The sequence below is a fragment of the Lepidothrix coronata genome, unplaced genomic scaffold (assembly GCF_001604755.1).
Source record: "Lepidothrix coronata isolate B3197 unplaced genomic scaffold, Lepidothrix_coronata-1.0 Scaffold131, whole genome shotgun sequence".
In the NCBI taxonomy this organism is placed as follows: domain Eukaryota; kingdom Metazoa; phylum Chordata; class Aves; order Passeriformes; family Pipridae; genus Lepidothrix; species Lepidothrix coronata.
This window is the reverse complement of record NW_016690311.1, coordinates 2577871-2597947: the sequence shown is the minus strand read 5'-3', so window position 1 is coordinate 2597947 and position 20077 is coordinate 2577871. Positions and strand designations below refer to the sequence as shown.

Genomic DNA, 20077 nt, shown 5'->3' with positions numbered 1-20077 from the left:
TTAGGCAAGGAGCCTCACACCAGCTCCCTCTGTAAGGACAGCTGGGAATCTGGGTCATTGTTCCTAGGATTAATTGATATGACCTGGTGGAAAGGTATGAAAATCTTCTTGCCAGGTCATTCTCCACTCTTTTCAGACTCATGGGCCCCTACAACTGGAGGTGAGAGTCAGGCTGGCCCAGATCACTGAGGATGTCAAAGGAACCCTGGGGCAAGGAGCTCCCAGTGGTGGTCCTGGAGTAAGAGGCTGTGACCAAGAGTTGTACGACCATGTACAGGGAGCCAGGACTAGAAATCCTCTGAGGATAAACTCCTTACTGAATCTAAAGGCAGCATTACACACATGGGCAAATGTAAATCCGTTTCATTTTTAAAAATAGTTTTATTAAGTATATGAAAGCTTCCAGAAGGCATACTGGAAAATGTTCACCTCTTTCAATGCCTTTTTTACTGAAATATGACAGGTAGATTTGACAGAAATAAAGGGTATTAAAAACACAGCACCAAAGGCCTGAATATATCATATAGACTTTGGGTTTTTTTCAGAGAAAATACAAGATATAACATAAGGATAAAATTTAAGTCCTACTGAAGACAATGGCCAAAGACCACTGTTCTTCAGTGAAACAAAAGATTTCACAGAAAAGGTTTTGTACAGGAGAATGTGTTTCAAGAGTACAGTGTATTTATGAAAGTATTTTTGCATGGTTTTCTTCACAGTATGTACACAAGTGATAATTAAAAAGAGCTTTTCAGTGACGAAGTCATGAAAAAAATACTATCTGATCACATATGGGCACCACTGAAGTAAATTAAAAGGAGAGCTAGCCTTTGGACTGGTGTTGACTTCAGATTTGGGTGACCTGTCTGAAAAATCCTCATTTTTATCTAGTCACTTGGAGCTAAATCCACAAAAGTCTGATGACTCAACAGCATGATGCCATGCTCAGCACCCATGGCTCCTGGGCAACAGCTGCTTAGTATAAAACACATCAGTCAGAGTCCTGATCTTCCCACCTCAAAATTATCACCACAGGATGGCAGTCTCCTGTGTGGCCTCAGCTCCACCTCTGCATCACTGACCTGGGGAAATTTATTTAATTCCACAGGATGGCAGGAGGCCAACAGGTATTGCAGTGCAAGCACCAGGGAGGTGCCTATCCCGGCCCAAACAAGGGGGAGGCAGCTGTGTTTGTATTCCCTCCAGGATGGATGCAACTTAACCAGGTTAAAAAAACATGGCACAAGGTCGCAGCTCTGAGACAGTGTTTAAAATCACTAATCCTGAGTAGCATGAGGCACACAGTGAGCAGACTGCACTGCAGAGAAGGCTGTGGTTTAATGCACAACTATCCATGGTATTCCCTATTTTCTAGCACAGGATACCTGTGCTCAGCAGGGCTTTTAGGCATCCAACTCAGGGCAGTGGATCCCCATTTCAGCTCTGGCATGCCTAAGCTTTATTCACTGATGCAATGATGCCCATAGCTCCTCTGTGCTCCAGTCTTTCATTTGTACAATTAATTAATAGTAGCAGCACTTATTGCCTCACCAGGGTGTTGTAAAGAAAAAGCATGCTAAAAATGGTAAGGCACTCAGAAATTGGATAATAAGGACTTTGTAGCCTCCCAGGGTAAATTTTAATTTGTACTGTTTGAATGCAGATCAAAGTTTAAGCCCTTTAAAACTAAATTTCTGCCCCACACGGACAAAGCACTTGAAGGAGGACTCCTGTAGTATGTTGGCCTTGTCCTGGCCTCCTGCATAACATCACCTTTCTGGTCTTTTCCCTGAGTGCAGCTGTAGTACAGTGAATAACAGCAGGGTGTCAGTTATATCCCAACTCAGCCCCTCTGGGAAATGGAAAATATCTAAAGGAAAATAATATTGCAGGACCTTTGGTACGCAAATGGATACTGCACAATGTCCCAGCACTTTATGAGAATCAAGACTTGATTCTGTTCTAGTTTTCTCCTACAACAACGATGAAGACAATGCACGTGGCAGAGAGCAAAATTTAAAAACCTATTGTGATTTCACAGCAGGTGCTCACTTAAGAAACCCAGAAGTCATTTCTTGTTCAGCCTATGAGAACAGGTTTAAACTTCATTTGTGCCATTTATTTCCTTCTTTACTCCTTCTTGTTCCTCTCTCAAGGGTTCCAGCTCAGGTTCAACCTGTGTGGTATCTTTGTTCCAGTTATTTCTGCCTTCATTTTCTGTCCTTACAGATTTAGGATCCTCTTCTTTTGTCTTTTTTTCCTTCTCCTCCTTGGCAAGCATACAGTAATTATAATAATTCATGATGAACAGGAAGGTTCCTGCCAGGACCATCACAGCTCCACATTTAATGAACATATATTTATAGTCTCCAAAGGTATCAATAAGAGTTCCTGTAAAATACATATCAAAAAAAAGGAAAAAAGAAAAAGAAACTTAGAGATGAAGGCAAGATTATTGTGTTTTCAGACCCTAAATATAAAGGAACACCCCTGTGGCTTTAGAATAGGATAAGACATTTTCTGGACTTCTGATCTCTTCCACAGACATCCTGAACCTGCAAATGCTTCAAACATGTTCCACTATACAGCCTGTGGGTAGTTGACATTTGTACAGGTAATGCTACCCATAATTTGCATAGTTAAGTAGAAAAGGACAGAACCTACACTGGAAAGCCTGGACTTTTCCAGCACACCTATTTTTATCATGGAGAAACTATTCCTCTGATCTCAGAGCCTGCAGGCAGCCTTTCCACTGACTCCAATGATCAGCTACAAGGATGTCCATTTGACTTGGCAGTTCTCAGGCTGCCAATAAAACTGGCAGCTTTTGAGAAGACCTTCCTGAGAAGGCGCCTGCCCACTGGATCTCATCTCAGACTCCTGACAAAGACCCTCAGATTTATTCCACCACAGGTTGTTCACCAGCATTAGAGGGGACTCAGCTTTTGGTCACAGTTGCCCTTTCTGCATTTATACTCATGATCTAAAGATGAAAGGGCACAGAGTGGAACTGGGAAACATTAGTTCCAGGGAAAGCAAAGATGATGCTGTCAATGTCAGATAATTTCAATGCCAAGACAAATGTGACAGGTTCCTCTCAAAGGTTAATGCCTCTGCTACGGAGCTGCAGAGTAATTGAAGGGAGATGGCTTAATTGAAATGTCACTGTTCTCCATTATGTCAAAATGTAATGCAAATCTTATTGGGATTATGATCCTGAGCATTAATTCCCATTTACTGGCGCAACACGGACCATTCTTAACATCCCAAATCCTAATTAAAGTAAGACCCACTCCTAACCTGGCCTTCATAGTAAGATAGTCCTCCTTGAAACTGCCCATCATCCATTAGCTCTCTGATTTTTTGGAATATGTTCTCCTCCTTAAAAAGAGGGACCTTTAATTACTTCCCGATTGACCCCTAATGTTGAAAAGCTGATGATTAATTATCCCACTGCATTACACTAACAAGGGATTTTATGGTCACCAAATAGATTTCTTGATCACAAAAAATAATAATTTTTCACTGGTTTTGGTCAATGGTTTTTCCTGGATCATCCCTGGCTGCCTTGGTACACCATTTTCAATGCACTGTGTTGTAACTGCACAATTCATATTACTGGTGAAACATCAACCAAGTGTTAATTGCAACAATTTTTCCTTTTCTGCTCATCAGGATGACCTAGAGGTCTCCTAAATACGTTTCAATGAGAGTTTTAATGAGTAGAGTATTGGAAAATTCAACAGTAGGATAGTCTTGCCTCTTTTCCTTTGAGAATAAGATAAAGTCATAAAACACACTGGGAACAATTTACTTAGTTCATTAAAGCAGAACCCTGTAGTAGGTTATTAAAATGCCAAAGAACCAATAAATTTGCTGCTTATTAAAATGGTGGGAAAAACCCTACAAAACTAATATTACTGATTATAACCTAGAACTGTTTTAGCCTCATTAGGAGTCTCTGGTCATTAACTTAATCTTCCACACAGAAAATGATATAATTCAGAAAATAGTCATTTTAAAATTGTATTTTCTTTTGTTTGTCGTTAATTAAATAATGAATCTCTAAGACAGCAAGAGGATACAGCTGCTTCTGTCACACTGTATGAGCTACATGGTAATATGAAGAATTAAATGGCTCTGCAAGACGTGTCATATGGAGTATTAGCCAGATTTCAGTGTTGAATCCAGGAAATGGGTTTAAACTGCCTGCTTTCTGTGCACCTTATACATCCAAATAAAGACAGCACACACAACCTAATTAAACATTTTTGCATGCTTAAAGGTGACCAGTTTCCAAACCAGTTATTCAACATTGCATGCAGGTGAAATACAAATTGCAGGACAGGGCAAATAGGTAGGATGATATCTATACACTGAGAGAATGTCACCTATAAAGTCATTTAATTCATGTTCAACTCAAATTTGATAGTACCTGAGCCAAATGCCAGATTCAAATACGGTGTCTTTCAGATATGGTGTGTTTTTTGTGGAAAGAGCACATGTTATAGAGGGAATATTAAGGATATTAAATCACAGGAGATCACTGCTCCCACTTACCTTTTTATGACTGTAAGTCCTCTTGAAGGTTCAATATTGTCCGCATGGACCTCTGAGGGTTTCTTTCTTTTGATATTTCGAACCATCCAAAATAAACTTTTTTTAATTATTTTTGGAACAGCCTTAAATCTATCAGCTGCACTAAGATAACTCAATTTTGTAAGTAAAGTGCTCAGAGCCTTAGAGACAAAGAGAAAGGCTTAAGTTTGACTCAATGAAAGGATTTCGTACAACCAGTGTGTTTTAAATTGTGGTGGACTCCATCCTTTTGCAACAGGAGCAATCTCCAGGAGGAACTATCTGAAGTGCAACATTCCCGGTGTGGTAGGAAGTCCTGCTCAGCAAGTTCAGTTCAAGTGTTTGAAGGGATCAGGGATTAAAAGATCAATCTCCAAAACTGACTTCAGCTGGAAGACTACACAGAAGGGAGGAAGGAGGAAATGCTGGAGGAGATACCAAGGACCTCCTTCCCTGTCCAGTTACTAGTGGTTGGGAAGCAGAGAAAACACATTTAGAATAATTTCCTACAAACTGTGCTTGCAAGAGGCTAAATATAAGCCACAAGCCAGTGGAAGCAGAGGAGGAAAATGCACTCACCTCCAATAGGTGGTCCCAGCAGGATGGTGCAGCACTCCGCGATCGTGACCAGGCCGACGGCGCTTGTGAACCGGGCAGCTCCCACCAGGTCCATCAGTGTTTCAAAGAGCATAGCACAGACCATGCCAAAGGCCAGGCCAAAAAAGCTGGAGTAGACAACGAGCCCTTTGTAGCTGGAAGCCAGAGGGCACAGGAGGTGACAAGCACCGTTGAAAGCAATGGCAAAGCTGAAGAAGTATTGAATGCGCGGTCTCACCCATTTGCTGTTTGCAATGATGCCAGTGGTGGGTCGAGCAACCATATCCACGATGGCAAGGATTGAGAGGAGGAAAGCAGCTGAATATTCATCAATGCCAGTGTGCTTTGCATAGGGTGCCAGAAAAACAATGGGGGCAAAGAAACCCAGGAACATGAGCACGTTTCCGATCAGGTAAATCAAGAACCCTCTGTGTTTAAACAGGGAAAAATCGAGGTACTGATTGATTTTTTCACAACAGTCCTTTCCTCCTTCTTCTGTTTTATTCTCCATGGGGACATTTTTGGGATTACCCATTTCCATAGCATCTTCAGTAATCTTTCCTGTCAGAGCATCCTGGTTTTTGGCTGATGTCGTGGCTGCCCCAATGGGTCTGAAGAGAGCTCCTGCCACACAGCAGTTTAATAAAATTGCCCCAAGAATTAAAAAGCTGCCCCTCCAGCCAAAATTTTCAAAAAGGAATTGGTTTAGAGGTGCCAGGGTGCAAAGCATCACAGGGCTCCCTGCCATAGCAAGGCCATTTGCAATGGGTCTCCTCTTCAGAAAGTATTTCCCTATGATAATCACTGATGGCTGGAGGTTGAGAGCAAGGCCAAGTCCTGGAAAACAGTTAAGATTAAAAAAAAGAAAATTTAAGACCCATTTCACCTCAGGTCATTGTTTAAGGAAATTCATGGACAGTGTGACCACTGGTGGCTCTTCAACATGATAATCTACATGCAAACTTTGCTCAAGGTGTCCCTGAGCTTCTGGCTGCCAAATTTGGGTAACCGAACCCCAGAAAGACCCTCTCAGTCAGGCTGTCCCCCTGCTTTTGAACTGCGAATCTCTTGGGTGGCAAAACTAGGACAAAGAGTTTGCTTCAGGAAAAACTGAAACTGTTCCTTCAATGAATGCTGATGGGCTCTGTCTGGACACGGTGGCCTTGCTGGGGGAGAGCATGGATTTATTTTTAAAAAATGACAGCTCCCAGTTTGAGGAAGGTTTTTCTGGCTTGGACAGTGCCAGCCACCAAAGCACATCCTTCTGGGACTGGCCCTCCCTTCCATGGGCCACGGGCACCCAACACTGCTTCCAGGCAGAGAGCCCTGCACAGAAAATAACATCACCCCTCTCAGCCATGACTAATTTGGTGGTGTGAGCAATGCAGGTGTAAGGCAAGAGATTAAGAGGTCTGAAAGTACACAGCAAAAGAGCTACTGAGGATGCTAATTACATGGGACCCTAGAGTGTTTCTTTTAATTAAAATTTATTTTTATTGCACTTAGGTATATAAATGCTATTATAAATCTGCATTGCTAATTCAGTTAGAGAGCTTCTCTTGCACAGGCAGAGATACCAAATGCTGGGACAGTCTTAATTTTCTGTGGTACTGTTTGAGAGCACTACCATACAAAATAAGAGAAACATGGAATCATTCAGGTTGGAAAAAAAGTTCAAGACCATTGAGTCCAACCTTTGACCAATCATCACCTTATCAACTAGATCAGAGCACTAAGTGCCATGTCCGGTTTTTTATTGAACACTCCCAAGAATGGTGAATCCACCACCTCCCTGGGCAGCCCCTTCCAATGCTTAATCACCCTTTCACTGAAAAAAGGCTTCCTGATGCCCAACATCAATAATCAATAATCGAACACCAATAATATTTCCAAAAATTTCTGTGATGTGCAGTATTTTCTTAAAAATTTAATTCTTCATAATCTCCCTCAAAATTACATTTAAAAATCATATTTTCCACTTTATCATCCAGGAAACAATGAGCCACATTAGACCAAAGCAGAAATATAATCCTTGGAGTGATTATATCAGAGAACATGAATCCTGAAAATAGGGTCATGAGGATTTTTTCTTGTTCATTAGTCTATATAATTAGTTTGTTTAACTGTGCAGTACATAATTAGGCATATTGCTTTACAGAAGAGAATTTAGAAAGGTCAAGGTCCTCAAAATTAATTAAGGAACACTATCATTAGGCACTGATAGAGTAGAATCCAACTGATGCAGCAGAATTCAGCTGATGTTGGATAGCTTTAGTTCGAATGGGTTTACAAAATTATGATTTTTGCCAAGTCTAAGATTCTTTTTTTTTAATTACTTTGAAGTTTACAACATTAAAAATAAATCCAAATGGCAACATATTAAAATTAATCTTGATATGAAACACATTCTCAGCATGAACTTTGCTAGATAGTCCATATATTTGGTAGAGCACATCTTTGGGAAATACAAGCTGCTCATGACACATACAGGGCCAAATTCAGGCTGACCTGAGAACCACAGAGGGTAAACACCACGTCTGTTAGAGAACACCCTTGATGGTGCTCAGATATAGGAATGTATCTTCTTTCACCTGAGAAGATGCAGTACAGTGGATGAGAATTTGCCTTAACTCCCCATTTCTCAGGCTGGTCATTAAGGGTGGAAATTGAACCATCATTTCCACAGAATCATTTTTGGTAGGGACCTACCACATGTCTTCCAGAGAAGGAAATCTAGACTGGATGCCAGCTACCCACTTAAACAATAATCAACTAAAATTTTTTATTATGTGAACATTAATTTGCCAGTCAGACAAATCCAATTTAATATTACCTCATGCTCTTCCCATTAATTAAATTTGGAGAGTTCCAAATTCAATAACTGGAATTTCAATTTACTTTAAGCTTTTGGCTTACTTTAGTTGGAAATATTTACATCCATTTTATTGCAGTTTTCAGAAAATACAGCAGCTTTTCCATAGCTGAAATTGTTACTCAATAACCACATTTTCTCCCCAGGGATATGACAGAGAGGCCTGTCAGTGGAATTGCATGGACAGAAGTAAACCTGTGCCAGATACAATGTCCTTCCCTGGATTAAATACATATCCCTCATATTAGAAGGAAGTAAGTGCTGCTACAGGAGTCAGCTGTGTAGCTATTGATCATGTTCTTACTTTATCAGCAAGGGGAGATCTGACCAGGTATTTCAATGTTTTCAGCTGTGGCAAAGACTCTACTCTCATCAGCCAACAGGCTTCATCCAAAATCCCATTTTATTTCCCGGCAGTCTAATTGGTACAGGTTGAGTTAAACTCTGACCAGTTGTTACTGCCTTGCATTTAGCTTTGAAATTTGCTTCTTCTACCTCAGACTTAAGAAGAGGCTGCACGCTGAAAACACCTATTTAATGCATCCAGGCTGGCAGCTGTCCAGGCTGACAGCTTGCAAACTCCATTTCTTTTTCTAAGCGCTGTAGGGAAACAAATGGGAAGAGACTGCGGGGTTTGCAGGGTGTGCAAAGAGCCTCGTGCAGCCCAGAGCTCGGTGCCATCAAGGACAGAGCTGCCTCCGACAGCAGAGCCTGGTTCCTGCTCTGCATGCAAATGGCACAGACATAGTCATGAATGCAGCTGAGATTGCCGTGTCTAATCTCTCCACCACAAGCAGATACTTCCTGCTCTGCTCCTCTGAAGAGATTTCCATTAACATGCCACAGGCACGGGGCTGTAGCAGAGACCTCCCAGCACCAGCTCGTTTGTATCTCCGTCCCTGCGAATTACATGAACACAGACTTTCACATCTGTTTGTTTCCTTTCCAGGCTAGGAGGAAGGAGGCTAAAAAGAGGGTGATGTTTGCAGGTTGCTTTGCAGTTACTGCAAATCCCCTTCACAAAAGTCTCTCTCCTCGTCCAGTAACGCTGTCACAGCTGCATGATGAGCAGGCAGCTCCCTAATTGCCCATGAATGCTTCCATGTAAGGCCTGACCAGCAAAAGCACTTCAAGCGTAATTAGAGGCATCAAGCATGTTAGCAGGCGTACAAGCATCTTCCCTTCTCTCTCAAATTAATATTCCTTCTCCAGCACACACACCGTGCCTGGAAATGATGGGTTATTAGCCAAGACCTCATCCATACGGCTGCCCTCGTTCAGCAAGCAGGAGGAAAAGAGGTACACAACAAAAAATGGGCTTTGCTCTGAGGAAACAACACAGCACTAAAGACCAGGAGATGTGGGGGTGGTTTGCCCTGTACCTTGAGGCTGGTGGGAGGGTTACACGTGTGCACTGAGCACAGAGCAGACTGTCAGCTTTCTGAGGTGGGCAGCAGACCAGATTTACAAACATATTCAGGGACCAAAAAAAATCAAGGTCTTTATCAATCCATTTGGGTTAGGCACAAAACACGTCCTGCCATGTTTTTAGACAAGGACCTTTGAACATAGAAGCTGGTGTCTTCCTACAGCCCTGTTTCTTGCCTAAGCCCTTCTGCTTACCAAAATGGGTATATTTTTAGCAAAGCTTTTATGGTTTCTGTGTGCTAATCCAGTGTGAGTCAACTCAGAATCATAGAATGGTTTGGGTTGGAAGGAATCTTAAATATTTTCCGGTTCCATCCCCTGCCGTGTGCAGGGACATCTCCCAGGATGCTCAGAGCTCCATCCAACACGGCCTTGAACACTTCCAGGGATGGGGCAGCCACAGGTTCTCTGAGCAACCTGTGCCAGGGCCTCACCACCCTCAGAGGGAAGAATTTCTTCCTAATACCTAATCTAAACCTACCCTCTGTCAGCTTGATGTCATTCCCCCTTGTCCTGTCACCACATGCACTTCCTATAGAACACTTGTTCAGCAGGGAAGGCTGCAAGCTCATGCATCAATAAATAGTGGGAGATATTGGTTATTTTTATTTCCCATTGCTTTGTTTCTGGAATCTCTTTCAAGGAATCTGCAAGATTTATTCATCCAGTAATAACACAGTTTCATCTAATTACACTGACACTCTTTAGAAAGAGCAAGGTTTAAGAGAAGGAATCCTGTATGGGGATTTATTCACTACTCTACAGATTTACTAAAGCAATATTGGTGTAGAAGAGCAGGATGACAATCTTTCTGTCCCAATTTACTTTGCTAGTGGCTGGTTTTATTGATTTTAAATGTTGAGCTCACACTTTTCACATTCAGAAAGCAGCAACACAATGCATCTGTGGAGAGATGGGGAACATTCATTAAAACATACACCTTGCAACCTCAAAAGCCAATTTTGAACTCACTGTGTCATGTTTTCAAGCAGATGTCCTAGCTGCCCTCGAAGAAACATTGTCTGTACCTTATCCAAAATAATAAACAAAAATGTTTATAATTAAGCATCTATACTCACTCAGATAGAGAACTCTAATGCATCTACCTTTTAAAGCCATAACCTGGCACCTGCAGGCTTTAAAGTGCTGGACTGAGCCTATGCCTTCTCCTGTTTCCAACATGTACATAGAATACAGACAATTCAAATTGCAACTTCAGTAAGGAAATACAGTTGGTGTTTGTTCACAATAGGGAGAATATTGGTTATTTACAATCAACTCCCAGGCTATTATTTTCAGATAAAGGACCTCCTCACCTCACAAGCTGGCAAAGGGCAAGTGAACTAAAGCAAACCCCTGAAATCTCATTTTATGTATCTCACAGAGGGGAGATAACACACAGTAATATGGGAACACTGGTGCTCTCTTATAGTCACACTTGCATCCAGAAGGACTTGCCTTGCCCAGGGCAGAGCACAGTCAACCTGAATTTGCTTCAGTGGTTGCTGAGGGCACTGATGGCCTTCCCCAGTGTCCCCCCCAGCCCAGAGCACGCAGCTGCCAAGAGCACAGCCCTGCTGAGATCCCACACTCAATGTTCAGCCGGGAACACAGCGCTGAGCAGGGACATGCTCTTTGCTAAAGTTCATCTGGAGCAGTTAATAAGGAGGGCCCTTTTCCCACCAGCTTTTCATGTCACCACTTTCCCATTGTGTTTGTGTTGATCCTGACATTGCCCAAGTGTGGATGTCCCAAGCCATCAGAAGTGAACCTCAACTGTGGAGGGGAAGGAGGTGCTCTGTTCTTACCTGTAATGAAGCCCACGCAGATGTAGAGCTGCAGAATGCTGGTGCAGAAGGCAGCTGAGATCATCCCAACACCACACAAAAGGCCCCCAAACATGACCACAGGGCGGCTGCCATAGCGGTTCACTAAAATACTGCTAATGGGACCTGGGGAAAGAGTGAAAAAGGGTCCTTGAAGTTGGTATCTTCTGACAGAAGGTCATATTTGTCACAAAGCAGGTAAAACTCTGCATTATCCGTGCTCCTGAGGTGCTGCTGACAGCTTTTAGGTTGGCTTCAGGAAGAAAATGGAAAACCAGAGAAAGATGATCCACACGGAGATGGCAGCATGCCTGATGCCAAGGCTGTGTGCTCGGTGACAGCTCCTGCCCCCAGGACTTTCAGATGTCATCAGAGAAGGCAAACAGCAAAAACAAACCAGGTGAACCCATGATCTCAACATAGGAGCTTCCTGATTTACGGTGATAGTAAACCACACACACAAAGCAGTGGTTCATATTACAAGGCTGATATCATGAATGCTGTTGCATTTTTAATGCCCTCATTTAATGCAATTCCGATACTGCTGACCAGGACCAAAGCTTCAGCAGAACAGTTTTAATTAAATCTTAATAGTAGTCCATGTAGGTAGAAACAGTTTAGGATGATGGATTAGCTAGAGCTCAAAAGAATCAGTTTGGCCTTGCGTTTATGCAAAAAGGAGGTTCAGTAAAGTGTAAAATTATGAAAGAGGGAAATGGTTTAGCAAAGACTGTGCACACTGAAAGGAAGCATTGAAATCTGAGGAAGTGATACCTGGAGGACAAGTAAAAATCAGAATCACAGAATAATATATATATGAGAGACTTTGATGGACTCAGGACCAACCTCCTGCTCAAAGCAAAGCCAACTCTTAAGTTAGATCAGGCTGAGGCATCAGAACAAGAGAAAGCAAACCAAGCAGGAAAGAGCAGTCCAGAAGTCCAAGCCATGAGATGTGAGGAAAAGATTCTGTATTACTCAAAAACCTTGAATCAAAATGCTTCAAAAATAATGTTGGAAACGAGGAAGGGGAACACAGGCAGCTTTTAGTATCTCATCTTACATGGTTCTACTCGTCACACAGCAATGGTATTTCAGAGCCCAATGTACCTGTTTGCCTTCCTTCCTGCCACTATGAACAGCCCACACCATCCACACACAGAGTGCTGGAAACAGGTATTTTAAACGTACAAGCATCTTTTAGGAGTTTGCCTGTGGGGACCTACCTTTCCATAGAGCCATGTGAAAGAATATTTACCTTTGCTTAAATAATCTCAGCCAGAAATAGGGCCAGAGCTCTTTCCAGACTCTGCAAACCACGGCACAGCTGAGCACAGGAATGAGACCCAGAAACCCAAATAGTCCCTCAGCATGGCCCACAGAAATACTTTCCACTAGATGTCTGAGGTCAAAACACTCCTAGATGAAATACACACAAGCACAGTCTCAACAGCATCCCTGTAACTGTGTGATCTGTGAGCTGGTCCCATCAATTGCACCACTCAATTAAAATTTCTCTGTGTATAATTATGTGGAGAGGTTTTGTCCCCTAATCCTGTAACTGGATTCACACACACGCACCCTTCTGCTGCACAGAGCACTACAAAATCCAATGAGAAGTTCTGGGGAAGGAGATGCATATTTCAGATCAGCACAGTGAGAAAGGGCCCCTTTTCTGTCTGAGTTTCCCCTGGTCAGGGCGTGGACTTGCATCATGCTTGAGCTGGTCTCAGCATGTCCTGTAATTCAATAGATCGAGCCAGTGTTCCTCGGAAAGGCACCAACACATTCATCTGCAGCCCAAGGGCATGCAACTCTTCCATTTTTCAATTTTCCACATGTCCACATTTCTCCAGAATCAATCTAATTACTCAGCTAAGAAAATGTGGTTTCAATTACTTTCTCACACTGGAAGAGGGCTTTCACATCAGCCCTAGAACTATAGGATGTTTTACCACAGAGCAGAGCATTTAAAGCCCACAGGATTCCTTCCAAGGTCCCTCTCCTGTTCCAACCCAGGGCAGCAACCAGGGAGAGAAGCCCCTGCTACAAGAAGTGAAACAGCCTGCTCATATACATGCACTCTTGCAGCATCCAGCTTGGGAAAGGGAAATATGGATCTATGTCCCTCTCACTTCAGTCCATAAGCTCTGGTACCAGGTTCACCCATCAGTAAGGATGGTTTGGAGCATGACAGCAGATTATGAACTGGAAAGGGCTGAGGGTAGGACACATTCTGCTCTGCTGCCCAGGTATGGGGACAGCCCAGGGTTGACGCTGGAGCAGAGGAAAATAAAAGTTCATGTCCAAAACACTGTCTGTACAAATGAGAGAACCCTTCCTGCGTCCCTGGGGACCTTCCATGAGTGCAGTCTCCCTAGCCTCATCCCAGCTTCCCAGTGATCATTCATTAAGCCACAAGACTGCAATTGCTCCCTGTTCTTGTCATGTGGGATCTCTCAGCAATGCTTTACAGCGGGTCTGCATGACCTTCAGCAAACAGCCTTCATCTGCTGTAACCAGCACTATCAGTTTTACAGGGGGATAATCAGTCCCACTTGTTTGCCAGTCTGGTGTGCTCTTCAAAGGTGTCACCTGCCTGGCTGGGCTGGGCTCACAGGGAACTCAGACAAACTTCAGAAGCACATAAGCCTTTCTCTTTCACACCTTGAAACTGTAAGTCCAGGCACTGTGAGCCTGCTTTGGTGAAGAACACAGTGTACAGCACATGCCTGTGAGTGACAGCATTTGATCTCCCTGAGTAGCCTCACCCACAGAGCACTGAGGGTTGGAGACCTCTAAGGTACTGAGTGCAGCCAGTTAGAGAAGAAAACAGGAGCAGAACACCTGGATTAAACATTTCCATCCACAGTGAAGGCCATGATGAGCACACAACCTGCAGCAAAAGCATCACCTAGACCTACCCTTTACAAGACACCAAAAAACCCAACCCAAAGCCTCAAACAGTTGGGAAGCCAAACTTCCCCGAGCTGCTGCTCGAAGGCCGGAGGGTCTTTAATAGTCCTGAGCAGACCTTTCAAACGCACTGAAGCAAGTGCAAAATCACATCCCCAAAATTACTTCCACTTAAGTCATTCTGGACCTACAGAAACACCCACAGATTTAATGGAGCAGCCCTTCAAAAGCTGTCCCATCTCTCAGCAGAAACCAGCGCACGCAATGTGTCACATATTGCACACTTCAGCTCCCAAATCCTGCCAGTCTGGGCAGGGGCACAGAGCACAGACACGTTGCCCTTCACCCTGCCCAGGTGTCTTCAGTGATCAGCATCACACCCAGCAGATCTGAGTGCACCCCTCCTGCCCCGTGACACTCACAGTGTATTTTTTTTGCGGGGGGGGGGGGTTGATCAGCCATCAAACATTAGATAACTTTAACAGCAGTGTCGTGGGGAGCTTCAGGAAACATCAGACAGCAGAGGAATTAAGACGAGGGAACACAAAGCCAGCACTGCAGCTGTGGGAAGTGGGAAACACAATTACTGCTTTGCTCGCAGCTATTGCAAAAATTAAAAGTGTGACAGCCCCTGGCAACACGGTGGAATTGAAAAGCAGGACCTGTCATTTACCAGTTACTCAGCTGGCATGGAAAGAATAAAGATGCTGTATATTACCACAGAGAACCATTTATGGTAACAATGTGTGCAGCTTAAATCCCAAGGCACATTTACTTGATAATACCTGCCTGGTCAAATGTGCAGGAGCCACAGGCTCCCTGTCCTGGCATCCAAAGGAAATAATTCTTCCTTCCTGCAAGCCTTCAGCAGGAGAAGCTAACAGGAGTCTGGGTGATTTTTGCCTCTTAATTTACAGCAGCAGGTGAGAGAAGGGCAAGAGAAACAGCTGGCAAAGTTCTCAGAAAGCTGCCATTTGCCTGGCTCGACCTTGCAGAAGGAACCACACAAACACTTTGCAAGTCCCTGAAATGTCAGAGCAAGGAGCAAAAGATATCCCAGATGCTGAGCACATCCCAGTGCATTGCTTGTCAGGGAGCAGAGCAGCCAGGGCCAGTGTCACCCCACCAGGGCTGTGCCCACAACCCACCACCGTGACAACACTGAAAATACTAATGAGGAAATTAGAAGTAACATTTAATCAACCCCTGGCACCCCGATACATTGCAATGACAAGGGTACTGGAATAGTATCACCAGTGTTTTAGTGCAGGAAGGGATGTCATTCCCACACACTCAGCCTTAGGAAGCACAGCAGCCCCTTCCCAGATCCAGCAAGTGGCTTCCTCCCTTCTGACAAACTTCCAGCCATGACCATCATGTATCATCCAGTGCAGGGGGATGACACAAGGCAGAGGAGGACACAGGGAAAGCTGAGCCTCATCCTGCTGCAGGCTTTGCTTGGAGCTTGCAGGCTTTGCTTGGAGCTGTGCCTGTGTCTCTGCAGCTCCCCTGGCTCAGTGTCTCCATCAGTGTCTCCATCACCCCTGGGTAAGAGCAAGGAATGCCCACTCAGAAATGCCTCACTTACACCCCAAGCCCTTGGAGAGCAGGGTGCACACAATGAGGGTTCTGCTTCTGCCTGCAGTAAAACTCTGTGGTCTGGTGTGCAACAGTTTGCACCAAATATCTCCAAAAGATGCAGCTGGGACCATGGAGCCCCTGGAAGATTGATGGAATGTAAAGCACTATCCTCAGCCCCTATAAATCATGATGGTTTAGTGCCTGTCCTGTTTAAAGCCTCTCTTTTCTCATATCTGTGGCAGATTTCCATTCTTTGTTAGCTGGTACATGAAAGGCCATGTCAAAGAGGCTGCTCTTGGTGGCAAGAGAAACACAGCAACTCGCCAGTGGGGAATGCAGCAAGCCCCAACTCATTTGTTAGCTTGTCCAATTACTTTTCACCTTGAGTTTTGTGTTTGCAGAAGTGAAAAGGACCCTGAAGAGGAGACTGTAAACCCAAAAAGAAAATGCAAAATACCCTGAATTCTCCTCTTTTCTCCTCCACAAAGCCAGGCCATCTTGTCATTCATTCTTTTTGAGTCGCTGAACTATGATCCAGAGAGGATGATAATGCAGAGTTGGCATTTAACAAGAAACATCAATCCAGACTGGCTTGAATTCTTGCAAGTATGACAGTGCTCAAAAAAAAGACACCTGAATTGCCTTTCTGTTTTCCTCAACAAGGCTTATGAATTTTTTATGAGCCACAAAACTTCCAGTCTCTGTACAAAACACTGATGTATTTCTAACAGGGACTAAAACATTCTTCTCTCCCATACCTCTGCCACCTGCACATATATATATATATATATATATACCTTATTTGTAAAGTTTGGTGGGTTTTTTTAACTTAACCTCACACTAACAGTGTTCCTCATTTTCGGTGGAACTTGTCTTGGATGAATTTCTGCTGAAATATTTTTGTGCAGGGCTCTCAGAGAAGTAACTAAGAGCTGAGACCCTGAAAAACTGACTCTGTCACCCAGAGGCCTCCAGCAACAGGGTTTTTTTCCAGGTTTCACAAGACTGACCTTCTGACAGTGTAAAGTGGCACAGAGCCATTGCAAATGTTCTAGGTCTGCTGGTAAGATCATTTGGTGACCACGCAGATGATAAAATAGCAACACTTTAAAATCATGAAGTGCGTGGAACTGCAGTGTTGGGAGATTTGGGACCACCAGTGCCCCCATCGCTGGGGCTGCAACATGCAGCTCAGCTTTTCCTAGTTTTTCACAGTGAGAAGTGGCTCTAAACAGCTGTTCCTGCACAGGGACATTGGTCAGCACCAAAAGAACTGCCCAGGTAGTTAATATTTTTCCAAACTTCTGTGAACACGCAAACAGGAACTCAGCACAACATGACTGGCGTTGACTGTGAGGAGTCACTGGGGATGCACGAAGGAGCGGAGTGTGCTCAGCTGGGAGGAAAGGGGGGGAATCATTTATGCTAATAAACTAAAGTCTATTTTTACACCAGTAGTAAAACGACAGGAGCAGGCCTGCAATTTCCTCAGTAATAATCTCACTCCCTCCGTGGAATAGCGACACTGCCTTTGGCTTCGTAATTTATCCACCAGGGGACCAGCCCACTGTAACAGAGCAACCTCCTCATTACCCTGAAAATGAAAGCAAATGTCCCCACGTTATTAACGTGCTGCCAGACCCCACCAGCTTCTGGAGACAGGGAGGATCAGCCATCAGTTGCTGGTACCCATGCACAGCCTGAAAGGGAGGTGGCCTGAGAAAACACGGGGCACGGTTCCAAAGGCAGGGGAAAAGGGATGAGAGGGTTAAAACCTGCAGCCTTTCACTCGTTGCCACGCCAGAAGAGACTTAGAATAGCTCATACTCCTAAGTATTTGTGCCACCAGAGCTTGGAGAACTGCTGCTCACCAGCTGATCCACGGTAGCTGAGCCCAGCATGTGCCTGCTCTGGATCACTGGAGAAGAACTGGTGGTACCTGCTAATAATGAAGTATATTATTAATCTCAGCTGTTTGGTTCAGATGGTTTTGTTTGCACCTGCATTGGCTGAGGAGCCCACAAACAACTGGCTCTTCCTCGGGCAGTGCTGCTGAAGATGGGATGGCCATGTATGCCAGTGCTAGAGGACAAGTGGCAGTGAGCAAAGGCCCCATGTGACAACCACAGTATCAAATACCACTCTACCAGACCCCACAGGGCAGCTTCCAAAGACCTGCCCACACCTAAACCACCGTGATGCCCCCAGCTAATGACCCTGACCTCTTATCAGAAATACTTGCATTTACCAGAGCAGCTTCCAATTTTTTTTTTTAAATAAATAAATAAATAAATAAGAAGAAAAACAAAATAGATGAGTCCCAAGCTTCAGAAAGACAAAGTGTTCTCCTCCTTATCCAGCAATCTTTTCTGATCAGCACTCAGGCATTTCAATTCCCAGATAACCCGGCTGACACGCGCTGCTCCTGCCGCGCACGGAGGAGCCACAGGCCAACAGCTCCAAAACTGGGGCTGCAGCCAAGGTCCCTCATGTCACTTTGTATTTAGGCAGTTAAATAGCTGCTCCTGCAAGGGGATGGCATCTCAGGTGCCCAGGACGTGCCACCTTCCTGCGCTCGGGGGCTGCTCCGGCTGCTGGTCTGGATCTCACCCACACAGCAGATAACAGGCACTCACCCTCAGAAGGTCACAACATCACGGTTTTTGAACTGCTTTCCCATGATTTCTTTACCTAACTTTTTGCTTTGGTAGGACCCCTGACTTTTATCTCTTCCATCATTCAAAGCCCAGCTGCATGAGTTCCTTCCTGGAGGTCAACAGCCTATTCGTTGCCTCTCTTAACCCATTGTTCTGCAAGCAAGTTGGCCCCTGCCTGGTCACGCTCTCCAAAGGGCTTTACCTATCCCTGGAAAGACCTGTGTGACTTGACCAAGAGGCCAGTTATGCTGGAGAGCCCATCCAGGGGCAGAAGAGCTGCAGTGCTGTGGGACAGGTTGGCATCAGAGCTCTTGCCCACCCAAAACACATCCTGTACTGACTGGGGAAAGAAGCCTTCAACTTGGGGCAGTGGTTATAACTTATTCCTGGGCTTAACACCTGCCTGTGAACCACTAACAACCCCTACAACCAAAACTCTTTGCTTTCTTCTTCCTAGTTCTTATTAATCTTGGTTTTTATTAAGTCTATCACATCTCTATTACTGCTGCCTGGTGACCTTGCTAGCTCCAATAAAGGGCAAAATGATAAAGCTTTGTGACCAAGCCCACGAACACAGAAATATTTCACCTGAGCCTATAGTGCTATTATCGCTCTTAAGTAGAGCAGAGCTATTTAAAAAAATAAAAAATATAAGCCCATACATGGTGACCTTGCAGAGCTTGAGTGCTCTCTGAGAGTCAGGAGAAGTATATGAATCTGCAGCACCATCCATTACAGAAATCAAATCATTCCTCATCCAGCATTCATATCAAAATCCACAACTGTAATGGTGCTGCTACCCCAGGGATTGCCTCAGCATGGGAAGATGTCTTGTTTCAATGGCATGGGGAGGCTGATTGAGTGGGACTCCAAGAGGTGGGGAGGATAAGAAAAGGGTGAAGTCCAGCACTGGGCAGCTCCAGGGAGCACCTGAAATTGGGCCAGGATGGCAGGATGTTGGATATCCACTGTGATAAACAGAGATATTCCTTTTGTTTCAGCCTCCACAAAATATCCAGGTGGAAAAGCACATGCCTAGGGAAATCCTAGCAAAATCCCTACTTGAGAATTTTTGTTGAACCAGTGCTGCAAGCAGAGCAATAGAAAGCTGACACAGGTTACAATACTACAAACAACCTGTCCTCCTCTCTCTGTCCCTCTCCTCTCTCATAACCCCTGCTCAGCACTCAGGGCTGATGAGGAGATGCTCATGTCATTTCAGACACCCTTGGGTCAGTGAGGCATCCCCTGGGGTGGCCAGACACAGCCCAGGACCCAGAGGATACAGGTGCTGGATCTCCTGGAAAGGTCAGTGAGCAGACAGCTGCAAATCCACACTGCATGTGTTTGTGAGCAACTCTGAATGCAAAACCTGTTCGAGTCCTGACCTCTTTATTTCTCTGCTAAACCAACATTATACAACATGCTGGGCAATGCACAGCACACAATTTTACCAGTCACCCCTGTCACCAGGCTTTCAGCAGACAAAGCCTCCAGCCATCCCAGTGCTTGTGGTCCATCAGGCCATCCCAGAGCCAAAACTGGCTTGCAGAGAGTTTTCACCCCTCAAGGCATAGCCTGGACTCTGTTAGCCACTTGCTGCTTGCCCTTGAAAAAACCCA

At 44.4% G+C, this 20077-nt stretch overlaps 1 protein-coding gene across 9 annotated transcripts in view; it reads right to left on the bottom strand.

The window, feature by feature from the left end:
• Positions 1–647: 647 nt before the first annotated feature.
• LOC108503147 (monocarboxylate transporter 2-like) overlaps positions 648–20077 on the bottom strand; it is a 39001-nt gene continuing 19571 nt past the window's right edge. For all 9 annotated transcript variants that reach the window (XM_017826886.1, XM_017826885.1, XM_017826887.1 and 6 more), the window contains 3 exons: positions 11284–11427; positions 5158–6012; positions 648–2391 (listed from right to left, as the gene is read on the bottom strand). In XM_017826886.1, coding sequence (XP_017682375.1) covers positions 2099–2391; positions 5158–6012; positions 11284–11427 — 1292 coding nt within the window. In that variant the 3' untranslated portion in view covers positions 648–2098. The remainder of the gene's footprint in view (positions 2392–5157; positions 6013–11283; positions 11428–20077) is intronic.